Raw genomic sequence first — 13,235 nt, forward strand, 5'->3', positions numbered from 1 at the left:
GAAAAAGAAGGATCTAGACAAGACTTCTACCTGTCATACCTCATAGTGTATCACATTATTCATCCTCAGTAAATATTTGTTGAGCCTAGAATGAATGAATTAATGCATGAAAAAATGGAAGAATGAAAAGCCACTGTATCAGACGCTGTTGGTGTCCTGCCTATATCCTATTAACACCTCTATATAAAAAATACTGGAAATATCTGAAACTCTCTATTTGAAGTGTTTTTTTTCCCCTCTACAGGCATGTGCTCAGCCTGTCCAAAGATCAAGTGGGAAGTGCTATAGAGTCAATACCTCCAGAAACTACCATCAACCACCCTCACAATGGAAAAGGTGACAGTGGATAAATACTGCAGTTTCTTATACCCTCTAGTTGGAAGTACTCTGAAACGCGCTCTGCAATGTAACCCAGTGTTTACATTGGAACTGAGCTCCAGTTGCCCACAGAGTAATTTGCTTGGTAAAGCACCCTTTATTGACTTCTTTCCCTTCCCTGTCTCATTGCTCACTCCTAGCAGTACTTTCTAGGATCACCTCTCACAAACAAACAAACAAACAGAACTATTTGCAGTTGAATCCTTGTCTCAGAATCTGCTTTTGGGGAAATCCAAACTAAGACAGGCACGGAACATAGAACTGCAGACTGAGTACTTAAAAAGAGTCAGTGACATCTGAAACTCATGCAATGACAGATGAATTTTAAAAAAATATTTCTTTCAGGAATTAGGGGCCATTTTCTCTGTGGTAACAATTTCTTCCACAGAAATCACTAACGGTTTTAATAAAAGATGTGGAAGGTCTATCTCTGGAAGGCCACAATTAATTTATGGGATTGGGGAGGCTGGTCTCTATTATCCAAGTTCTTTGGATGTAGGAAGAAAAAGTATTACAACTTGAAGATATCCATTACTGGACTGTTAACTTATAAAGTTAGTATCAACTCAAATTTTCTTTCTACTTAATACTTATGTCTATCTTACCCATAATGTTCTTGCATTGAGTTTAAAAATATTTGGCCAAACAATGCAAATGAAACTGTAGTTCAGTTTCAACAGGGGATCTGAAATCTTGCAAAAAATGTAGGATTTCATGAAATCTCTGAAAATGATTTTTTTTTAGTCAGTACAAAGCCATCAAAAGAGGATCTGGCAGAAAAAGATGACGTAACAACTGCAGATGAGAAAATGGACATGGATGATGATTGTGATAAGAACTTTCCAACAGAAAAATCTGAATATCAAAAGATTAAGGGAGGCTCTTGGGAAAATCCATGATGCCCTCAAATGAGTTTGCAGAAATTATGCTGTTTATGACCAAACTGTGAAAGTCAAGCATGTAAATACGGCTATTTCGGAGGGGGGTGGTGGGGAATTGCACTTCCGAACTGCATTTAGATCTAGTCTCCTACAAAGTGTTTAATGTCAAAGTCTGGTGTATAACAAACACCCTTTAGGAGCATTATGAATGCATCCTTTTAGTTTAGTAGATGGGACGGAAAGGAAGCTGATCCCTTGCCATACACAGTTTCCTTTGGTTGAAAATCACTTAACTATTGAACTGAGAACAATTGCTGTTCTTTCCTGGTTTGCAGATGTTTCTCAGAAATACAGTCCCAAACAGTCCCAGCTGGCTATAACTAAGTCCTGTGTAACTGATAAAATGCATCTGGCTTGAAGACACAGGTTAAGTATCAGGGCCGGCTCTTTGTGTTCCCAGAGAATCTGGCTGGGGAAAGGAGCTAAGTTTCATAACTACTTGCTCTATATATGGGTGTCAAGTTAATTTACCCCAGTGAGAGACAAAGAGGGAGACAGGCTGCTGGGTTCTTCCTGCTGTTGAAAAACCCACTCTGTGCCTGCAGTAGAAATTTTCCTCCTCTCTTCTTCCTTGAATGTTTTCCCAAACATGAAGGTAAGATAATAATGTCATTATTTTTTAAAAAAATAACATCATTACTTTTATAAATCAAGCTATCTCAAATGGGGGTAATATTTAACTGAAAGAAATAAGGAAAGGTACATGAGAAAATAGAGAATATAAGATCTGGGGATGATTAAAACTACTTATTTATATTTAACAATTCAGCCAAAATGAGCTCCTTTTTCTTGTCTGGTAGTTAAATTATTGGTTCAAACAGTTGGGAATAAGAAATGGGAGATAATGTTTAGGAAACTTCTGAGAAAGCGATAAAGAAATATAGTAGTCCTACTGTTATTTCTTAAGGAAAAATTCCTTCAGTGTATTATTTTTGCTTTATTGGGAGCCGTGCGATAAAGCCTGCGACTTAACTGAGCTGGCTAAGAAATTTATATAAAAGGGAATTGAGGGACTTGGAACTTTAAAATTTGGAATCCTGGATGAAAGGAGCAGGATTGTGAGAATTGGTGATACAGGGAGATGGAATTATACTAGAGGCCTACCAAATATATTTTAAAAATTACTATTCAAGCAAAAATAAGGCCAAAGAATGCTCCAAAATGTACTCATCAAATGCAATGAATGTACCACACTAAAGAAAAAAGTTGTCAATATGGGAGGAGTGGGGGGTGTGGGGAATGGGGTATATGGGAACCTCATATTTTTTATTGTAACATTTTGTGCGATTTATGTATCTTTAAAAAAAAGGTAATAAAAAATAATAAAAAAAGAAGTATTTATCAAAAAAAAAAAAAAAAGGCCAAAGACAGAAATCACCATCATAGACTGAGTTTTTGGGATACAAAAATAGGATTAAATTATTAGTACAATTTTGTTCTTATAAATTTTTATATTTAAACTTAAATTTTTTTTATTTTTACTGTACTGTCAGTTGCCAGATTGTTTTCAAGGTAACTATGCTGTCCATCTGCAATACTGCATCTACCCTTAATTACCATTGCGGTTGGAGAAGGAACAATATATGGGCCTTGAATAATTCATGGCTTGCATGGAATTAAATAATTAAATATTAAACACAATTTATAAAGTTAATTGGTTTAATGCTAGGGTGCTACAATACCAGGTGAACCTAAAAGTTGCTAAAAATTGGAATTATGTTAAAATTTAATCTCAGTTACTCTTACTCTGCCTTCTATCTTTATTTTAAATTTTAGAACATTTATCAGCTCAAAATGTATATGACAGTCTTACTAAAATCATCTACTTAACATACTCTCTCCCAGTATTTTTATTAACCATCAATCTATTTTGTTAATTATTTTATAAGACATCTTAACAGTTTTTTTTGTACTCAAGAGTAAGTGTTCACAATCATTGATTATTATGGTATTTTGCTACTGCAATAATAAATAGACATTTATCCTTTAATTGACTGATAGAATATTAACACATTAAACAATTATTTAACTCCAAGTGGCATGCAGTATTCCTACCTGTATTTGAAAGTTGATGTTCATATTTTTACTGTAAATCTGAAAAGCCATGTTTCTATGACAGACTTTAGAGAAGGGAAACTTGGAGAGCCCTGTTGTATCCAGAAACCAAAAGTGGTTTCCAGGGTGTCCTTTTAAGCAGGAGTATTCTTTTGCCCTCCTACCCATGTGAACTAAATCCATCGAGGCAGTTCCAGAATCCTCTTGGCTATCTCTGCATCTCTTCAATAGGAGATAACTTAACTCTCATTTCAAAGCAAAAGAAGTTTCCCTCTAAGCTTGCTGTGGCCCCGTCTGTGATGCTACCCTCCTAGGACTGAACCAAACCTTGAGTTATGCTGTAGGATACTGTTCACTCACATGCGGCTGGCATGTGGCCATGCATTGTGGTCATAGCCTCTTTGCTTCTGTGCCACCTCCAGAGCTAATGTGAAGTTATCAGCTGTCGCCTGCCAACTATACTGTGTTGGTGTTTGTGTGCCATTTAAACAAAAAAATCCTTTCCAGATTATAATACTATCTTACTGGCAAATATAAGTTTAAAATTTAAAGAAAACAGTATTTATTATTTCTTCACCCAGAGATAACTGTTACCATTTTAATCTATTTCTTTCCATCTTTTATGTGAATTTGTATAAATTTTATTTTATTAAATTGCTATCAAACTGTATCTGGATATTTTTACTCATTATATCATCAGCATATTTCCTGTCTTTGGAAAATCTGTAAAAACATGCTTATTGTGACTGTATAGTATCTATCAACTTATGGTGCCATGCCATATTTCTGTATTGTTAGAAATGTTGTGAACAGATGTATATTTCTTTAAAAGGTATAAGTAAATTGATTTTTAAAAATCTGCACTTTTCTTCACCTATACAGTGCTCTATGTTCTGAATGTATTGATCAATGCATTAATTAGCACATGCCAATGAATTAGATTGATTTGCTATACTTTTGGGATTTGTACATTTGAAATCCAGGTATATTACAGAATTTAGGATTTTATTTTGACGTAAAATAAGTTCATTGTTCAAAAACACGTACACAAATGGTCAGACTTGAAATCCTGGGAGAAATTAGAAGAGATGGTGGTTGTAGTTGGAACACGTCAGAAGATGAAAGTATAAGATAATACTCATTCAGTGATAAGGAAGAGGAGAAGGGACTTCTGGGAAAGGTAGTTCCAGCTTAGCTAAATTGACACAGTACGAATCTACCATACCTTTTCAACTAAGCAATTCCTTTATAGAATCAGTTTAGATGTTGGTCTATTTCTGTCATTCATGTGACTTTTGTTTATTTTTTCCATTTGATAATAAACTCCCCAAAGGAAGAAACAGTAACTGCTTCCTTTTCCGCTACCCAGTTAGCAAGTTTTCAAAAAATTCTCCTGCTATGAGATTCAGCTTGTATAACTCATCCCCAGAACTGGTCTGTAAGAAGCAGAATGTGATGGGCTATAATAAGGAGTACATGTTTGGGGAAGGAGGTAATAAAGGCATTCCTGAGTAAAAGTATATTCCCTAAAACCTAAAACTTGGCTGAAATTCTTTTAAGCTCATGTAGCAGAATATTAAAGACATCTCTTTTTTTTAACTTGATAATTTAATTCTGGCAAAAACTCAAAGGCCAAGAGCAATAAATTCTCAGTGCACACACATTTTAAAGTGAGATGCTAATATTCTATGCAGTATTTCAAAAGAGAGTAGCTCCAAACCAGTCTGGTGACCCCTAGGCTTTCCCTATTCTTAAGAGTATACAAATAGAGGCTTAAGGATTGTGTTCCTTGGAAAAGCGATATAGAGACGGATCCCTGATGCAATTTGAAAAAAAAAAACTATAGGCTGGCTGGCCCATCTGGTAGCAAAGTAAATCAGTACAGCAATGTTAGTGATAATCTAGATTTTGCCAAGACAAAGATGTGTGCTTGTCTCCCATGGACCAAATGTGGAATTCTGGAAGGGAGCCAGCCTTGGGTTTTTGGGCACTCTGCCTTAGAAACTGCCTACAGGATGAAACACTGCCAACAGCATCAGTATGGAAAGCCAGGAAGCAGGCACTGGTGATTGTCATAAGTGAGGAACAGATATATGAATCATTTGTGCTAGAGAACATGGGCCACAGACCCCCAGGGTGGGAAATCCAAAGACTCAGGAAAACACCGAGAGCTGAAGAATCAACATTCAAATATCCAACATACCTTGTTTCACCACCCTCAACTTCAGCTGGATCTGCCAAACAAAATTCTTTTTGGTCCTTGCTCATCTCACTCTCCAAAAAAGATGCTTGGGGTACTGGAGCAATTTGATGTAGTTATGAATTTCAAAAATAGATACTGGATTATGTTTGTAAACTGGTCTGTACCTGGGTGTAATTAAATTATAATTAGGGCTTTGATTGGGCCACATCAGTAGGGTGTTGAGTCCCCACCCCTTAGTGGGTAGGGACTCACAGATAAAAGGCATGGTCAAGGACAGAGTTGAAGGGTTTTTAATGTTGGAGTTTTGATGTTGGAGTTTGATGCTGAAGTCTTAAGCTGGATCCCTGGGAAGTAAGCACAGAAAAGAAAGAGATGCAAGCCCCAGAAAGAGAGGAACTGTGAGCCCAGAAAGAAGCAAGGCCTGGGAAGAGAGGAACCCTGAGCCCAGAGAGAAGCAAGACCCAGGAAGAGGAGCCCAGGAAGCCTGAACCCTGGCAGATGCCAGCAACCATCTTGTGCCAACATGTAAAAATTGACCTTGGTGAGGGAAGTAGCTTATGCTTTATGGCCTGGTATCTATAAGTTCCTACCCCAAATAAATATCCTTTATAAAAGCCAACAGGTTTATGGTATTTTGCATCGGCACCCCTTTGGCTGATTAATACAGGGGAGTAGAGAAGAGGTGAGGAAGAGCAAGGTAGAAGAATTTTGAGGTGGACACCACCTTCTCCATTATAGACCCCCAGAAACCTAGGAAAGGAATTGAAGTATCAATATTAGACTCTTGTAGAATTTTTGTTGACTGGAAAATATGCCTATTTGTTAATGTCTGAGAATGACAAGTAAAGCTATGAGCTAGGCTTTCCCAAGGGCAGGAATAAAAACATAGCACAGAGGAAAGGCACAATGTGAAAAAAAAAAAAAAAGTTTAAAATAAAATTTTAAAAACCTTAAAAATCATACATTTCACATATTCAAACCTTCCTCTACATTGTTCACCCATTTCGAAACTGCTCACAGCTCCTCGGTACCTCTGGGCTCCTTTGATATGCTAATCAGAATGAAAAGCATAAAAATGTCTAGAACTATAAAAGCCAGAAGTAGGCAACTAAGAGAGTACAACTGAAAGAAAGATACCTAATTGGAGGACTGGCAACCTAGGAAGGCAAGTGGAAGGGTCTAGAAAAAATGTAGGGAAGCGACTCCACAACTAGGTTGTGGGAAAAGAAGCCTGGGAAGCTCAGAGAAAAAAGTGAGGACACTGGCCTGTTGAAATGTGGGAAAAGATTTTAAGGACTTTATACTGGGTTTTGAACTGAATGCATTCGAAGTTCTCAGAGTCCTCACTGAAGATTTAAATTGTATTCCCTCCTCACTTGTCAGTTAAAGTAGGAAAACACATATAAGTAAAAAATAATAGAAATCACCTATAATTTCACCACCCAGAAATAAACGTTCATTGTTTGTTATTTTTCTTTGCAGATTTGTTTTTCAGTACCCGCTTGTCTTTTAAAACAAAACTAATTATATCTGGCCTACAATTTTGAAACTGGGTGGAGCCTCAGTATTCAGGCTTGTGCTTCCATATTAAGGTGATCACAGGAGGCCTCAGAGGGGTTTTAATCACTGAAGGAGCCACCCATACATAGTACGAAGGGCTGGGATGAGAATTACCTCTCTGTGCCCAGGACTCCGTTTTAACAGCAGTAAGCAGGGGTGGCTTCTCCAGGCTTTCTTCTCTCTGGGTGTTTCTCCTCAAGGGTGCTAAAGTTGGAGAGGAGGGGAGTAGAGAAAGGGATTCAAAGTAATGGGACCCTAAGGACATGCTTCAGGTCATTTAACTGCAGCCCTAGAGAAGTGAGCACTTTCATTTTATTTTTTTTCCATGACATTGCCCAATCACTAGTTGCTTTCCCAGAAAAGAACAATAAGAGATAGGATCAACAGAATTATATTAAACTTTTATTTAAAATAGAAACTGAAAAGAAAAAAAAGAAGAGTCATGTAGCTTCTCTCTATTTCCTTTATTCTCTTATGCTCCCAATTCACAAATCTCAACTTGAACAAATGCATTGATTTTCACCTCATTTAAATAAATGCAAACTAAAATATTGCTTTGTTTTTTCTTCTTCAGGTGTTAAGCTTATTCATTTTGGTGGGTTTTATGGGAGAGTTCCCAGATTTTTCAAGGTGAGATGTTTTTGGATTGTGGAAATTAATAAAAAAAATTTTTTTAAGACATTCTTTACTAGAGTCTGATTTTATATTGCAGCCTGAATGTGTTTATCACTCAAAGACCTTTGTTCTCTCTATATTTTTAGAAAAGGCAAGGATAGCAAAAGAGTGCATTCTTATTCTTATTTTACGTTATTCACCTTTTCTCCCTGTAAGGAAGAAACTTGAAGTCTGAAAAAAATTTAAAGTCCTTTGCTTGGTCCAGTACCATGTTTTACCCCAAATCCAGAGAACTGGAGTAGACCTACCTATCCTACAGCAGAATTTGATCTTAACATGTAATCTTTGCAAAGCATCTTATCTGCTCCTGAGGCCTGAAAAAAAGCCAGCATAATTTACCCATGGCCTTGTTTTGCTTGCACATGTGTTTGATGGGAAAGGACCAGGTCAGTTCACTTTACTGAACTGTCAGAATATGTGTCAGGCACTGTGCTGCTTCCTGGGGATACAATGAGTACTAGGATGGCATAGAGAGCCTGTTGGGCGATTCAGATCTTCAAGCAATTCATTTCAGTCCAAATGTGATAAAAGCTATAAGAAAGGTCTGCTCAGGGTGAGGTGGGAGTACCAAGGAGATGAGGCCAAGCCAGCTTTCTTTCCTAAGCCTTGGGGATTTGGGGATTACCCAAAGGGATCTGGCTTTCCCTTGGGTAAATAGATAACAATAAGTTCAGATTGTTTAAGGGTAAAAAATACTCAGGCATTTGGAACATTGGTACTATTATCAGAGATATGGCAGTGATGTTAAAATTACAGGTAGTAAGGTTGGTCCCATAAAAAACACATGAAGCACATGCAGCTAAGCAGTGGAACTCATTATAAGGGTAACTTGAAAGCCTACAGATAAGCAAGAATCTTCTTGACTCATGATGTCTTCTAGCCATGGAATGTGCTCAAAATCAAGAAATCAGGAATCCATTATTCCTTGAAGAACCTGGTTTTAAGCAAGTCTTCCTTAATCTCTTAGGAGTAATCCATGAGACCTTCCCTATAGGACCAGAGCTGCGTGTTGTATGAAAAGTCAGAATTGTTCATTGCAATTGAACAATTTAATAGTACAATTCAAGTCACTTCTCCATTTCCCACACGTACTTTATCTGAGTGGAATTGCTCAAGAGCAAAGCAGTTTCCTACAAGGATGTGTGCTTGCGAGGTGGCCTAAATTAAGAGGCAGAACATTTAAAATTAATTCCTCCACCATTTTTTAGCTTTTCATTTCTCATAGGGTCTTATTAGAACTTTTTGTCTCTCATTGAGAATTTCTGAGTAATGCTTCAAATCATCATTCTGAACTCTTTCAGAGGTCATAATATCTTCCTCCTATCTGTTCTGACCCTCTGTCCTCAACATTAGTTTCTCCCTTATTGAAATTTCTGTAACACTTTATCATGTATGAATATTTTTATGATATACATCAGATTGGATATATTGTATTATGATAATGTGTTTCCACATCGCATCCCTGTCCTCTCATCTACCAATAATCAGTAATCAGTGACCTTTTTAAAAAATTTATTTCTGTAATACCAGTGTCTAAATAGCACCTGACATCTAATAGATGTTTAATAAATGTTGGCTGAATTCCTTGATCTCGAAGAAAAACACATTTGGGGGATACTTTTAGTGTCTCCAGAAAAAAAAAAAATCCATGAAATTAATGTTCTTTCATTTTGGCTGTTCTCTGTGTTCCCTCTCTTATCTTTCTACCTATTTTGTGATGGACAACTTGACACCATAACAGTGCCTCCTCTCCAGTCAATTGCCAGTGGGATTCCTATGCCCCTTGGTCAGAATGCAACGGCTGTACCAAAACCCAGGTAGGACCATGCAGAAGCTTTGCCTTTGATTATTTATATACAGAATTAGCTTAGGTATAGCCAAGAGGCATTAACTTCTGAATACCATTTTTATGTTTCTTGAAAATCACATTAGTGATTTTGAAGGGAGGAAAGTATGACTTGCTTAATAATTAATCTTGCAATACAGTAATTTCTGCATTCTCACTTTTTTGAAGGACCTTTCTAAATCTTATCCTTGAGCTAGGAGTGGATAAAAGTTAAGGAGAAATAGGAATAGCATGAAATGAAATCAGATTATTAAAAATCTGTTTTATATGACTGAATTCAAATTTTCTTCTCACTGAAACAAACACAAGAAGCTAGATGGTCTGCTTTGTTTTACCTCACAATAGTGAGTGACCATGGAAAACTAAACACTTTGTAATATTTTAAAGTTTAATTCCTAAGTAATTAAAATAAAATGCCAGATTTAACCTGGAGATTATAAAGTGTTTATAAAAATGTCTTTCTTATTATGAAATGCTCACTGGAGAAAATTTAAAAAATATAAAGAAAGAAAAAGTCACTCATTCTACTATTTAGAAGGAACAAATACATCAGCATTTTGTTATTTATTCTTTCAGCTTATTTTCTGTGTTTATAATTTTTTAAAATAGGATTATTTGTTCATAATTTTGTATCTTACTATTTAGACCTAACATTATATTGTGAGTATGATTGTATCAGCTGCATAATGTTTCTTTATGTAAATATACCTATCTTATTAATACATTTCCCTTTTGTTTGATATTTTAGATTTTTTCCATTTTTTTGGTATTAGAAATAAAATTTTAATAAAGATTTTTGTACATAGATATCTGTCCTCTTTTCTGATTATTTTCTGATGATAAATTCCTAGAAATATGTTTATTTTTAAAGTTCTGAACGTTTTAATGGTTAAATAGTTTTAAGATAGCTTAAATTGGATAAAAATGTGTATCTAAAGCTAGTTTTAAAATTATTTAAAGTCAAGCAAACACCAAGGACATAAAACATTTTTATAATTTAAAAACCAGTTAAGAAAGATATCTAAATAAAAATAGAAAGCTAGAAGGTATTATTCCAATTAGTTGTTTGTTTGTTTTTTTCCATTGGGTAGAAGGCCGTCATGCAATGGATGTATCCTTAGGGTCATAAGATCCGAATTTGACAGGTGGGAATGACACTGCTGAGAGTAGGCAGTCGTCAGGGACACCTTGGTGAGATAGAAAGGGAAAACATTACTTGTACAAACAACCCAATCTGTGCTTTGGGACCTTGGAAATGAACAAATTAATAAGCCACTTATGAGAGTTGTCTTCATCAGTCTAAAACAAAAATTAAAAAAATTATCAACTGTTTTACTGGGATCCATTTTCCACTCATTTGTTTTCCTCAGTGGCCCCTCTACTTAGACACAATAGAAGGAACTAGATTCCTCGATGCCATCTTGTTCAGGTTCAAATTACATTACTGTAGCTGCCTTTCCTTCCAGAAGAAAGATTAAAGTTTAGCTCAAATCAATTGACTCCATTTTCTAAAGGTTTCCCTGACTCTTCTTAATCTCTGCTCCCATTTTCAGCCCCTTTACCGTCCTTTTGGCATAATTCATTGCCCTTTTTCCAGTTACCTCTTGGTATACAGCTTTGGCAAAATCCTTAAGCATTCTGTATCTGTTTTATTTCCACCCAGCTGAGCTCGACCTATTCAGGTCACTTTCTTCAAGATTCACTTTTTTTTTTTTCTCACTCAACCCCAAAAGGAGATACATAGCTGAGAGCACTTTAGAAATTATAACCCTAGTGTCACTGAACTCAAGGGCAAGTGGGTCTGTGGGTTCATTGATTGTGGAGGTTTTGCTGCTGTAGAACACCAGAAACAATTTCCCAAACATTGTTCTCCAATTGTATTTATTTCTCTTAGATTTCATTTCTCAGATAAAGGAAACTGAAGCTATCTAAAAGCACTAGCTGTTTTCCTTTCAGATTCGCAGGCGGCCGGTTGCTGTTTATGGCCAGTATGGGGGCCATGCTTGTGTGGGAAGTCCTTTTGAAACCCAATTATGTGAACCTACACGAGGATGCCCAACAGAAGAGGGCTGTGGACAGCGTTTTAGGTGCTTTTCAGGTAATTCACCTTCCTTAGTCTCAGGATGCAGACTCTAAATTCAAATTTTGTATAACTTGCTCAATAGATAAATTTTTGTATAACTTGCTCAATAGATAAATATTTGTTGAATTTTACTGAATTTAGATTGTCCTATAAATTCACTTTCCCCAAATATCAGCAGGATTTTTGTTGGCATATTACTGACATGCTCAGCTGTCATTCTTTCAAATGCAACTGGTACTATAAGTAGGAATACTCTTACACTCTTTGAATAGAACTGTGGTTAATGACATGAACATATATAAACAATAAGTGTATTGTAAACTTATAAAACAAACATGCGTACTATCATACAGAGCTCCCATGGATCACCCTACCACCAATACTTGCATTGTTATGAAGCATTTGTTACAATCTGTGAAAGAGCATCAAAATACTACTACTAACTATAGCTCATATCTTGCATTTGGTGTGTTCTTCCCCCAACCCACCCGATTATTAACACCACATATTAGTATTATACAGTTGTTATAATTCATGAGAAAATGATGTCATATTTAGACCCAAACAATTCTTGATATCATGTTTGGGGGAAGATGTAGAGTGAATCTGGTATGAGCAATGAGATTGACCTAAATAATTTTACTGCCCAAATTATTGTTATGTTTACAAAACAAGTAGCTCTAAATAGCTAATCAAGGAACAATATATGTGACTCCTATCTATGGGGTGATTAAAACATAGTTTTGACATTGAATAGTGTTTGACTTATTTGTTGTATTTATGCAGTCAAATTAATTCAACAATTTTTAGCAAATACTTATTATTCTTATGTTCAGATATAGTGATGAGGGTTGTAGATATAGAAATGAAACACATGGCCCGTTCCCTCAAAAATATTACAGTCTTTTGGCAGGAAAACAATACATAAATAATCCCTGTATCTTAATTGCTCTTCAAAAGTATCTACAAACTCCTAAAAGGTGACATCTCTTCTTGGATGACCTAAATCAGATGATACGTCCTTCAGGAAGTCGTCCCTAAATCCTCAACTGATAGAGCTAATTAACATTTCACTTCTTTATGTTTCTTTATACCTTGTACTATCCTGTAATCTCGATTATTTGTTGGCCTGGATATCTTTTTTGGGGGGATTGTGAACTCCTTGAATACAAGGGATTATATTTTTTCCATTTTTGCATATGACATGTCTGGTACATAGTAGGCTCTCAACAAATGTTTGCTGCATTGGATTGAGTGACAATATAGTAGTCTGTGTGCTATGATGGTTGTGCACAGAACATACTATGAAAAAACAGAGGAAGGACATGCATCCTGGTTTATGGGGTAGGTATGGTTTCTGAGAGGAGATAATGTTTAATTTGATTCTTGAAGGCCAAGTAGGAGGTAGGTAGAGAAAACCGTATAGGAAGAAACAACTATAAGTGCAAGATAACTGGGGCTGACAGAAAGCCTGGTCTTTTATTCATGCAAGTG

At 36.0% G+C, this 13,235-nt stretch overlaps 1 protein-coding gene across 1 annotated transcript in view; it reads left to right on the forward strand.

The window, feature by feature from the left end:
- The first annotated feature begins 1,597 nt into the window (after positions 1-1,597).
- Positions 1,598-13,235, forward strand: part of C7 (complement C7) — a 56,554-nt gene continuing 44,916 nt past the window's right edge. The window contains exons 1-4 of the mRNA XM_004448208.5: positions 1,598-1,914; positions 7,712-7,767; positions 9,554-9,629; positions 11,615-11,756. Coding sequence (XP_004448265.1) covers positions 1,909-1,914; positions 7,712-7,767; positions 9,554-9,629; positions 11,615-11,756 — 280 coding nt within the window. The 5' untranslated portion in view covers positions 1,598-1,908. The remainder of the gene's footprint in view (positions 1,915-7,711; positions 7,768-9,553; positions 9,630-11,614; positions 11,757-13,235) is intronic.

The sequence above is a fragment of the Dasypus novemcinctus genome, chromosome 2 (genome assembly GCF_030445035.2).
Source record: "Dasypus novemcinctus isolate mDasNov1 chromosome 2, mDasNov1.1.hap2, whole genome shotgun sequence".
Lineage (NCBI taxonomy): Eukaryota > Metazoa > Chordata > Mammalia > Cingulata > Dasypodidae > Dasypus > Dasypus novemcinctus.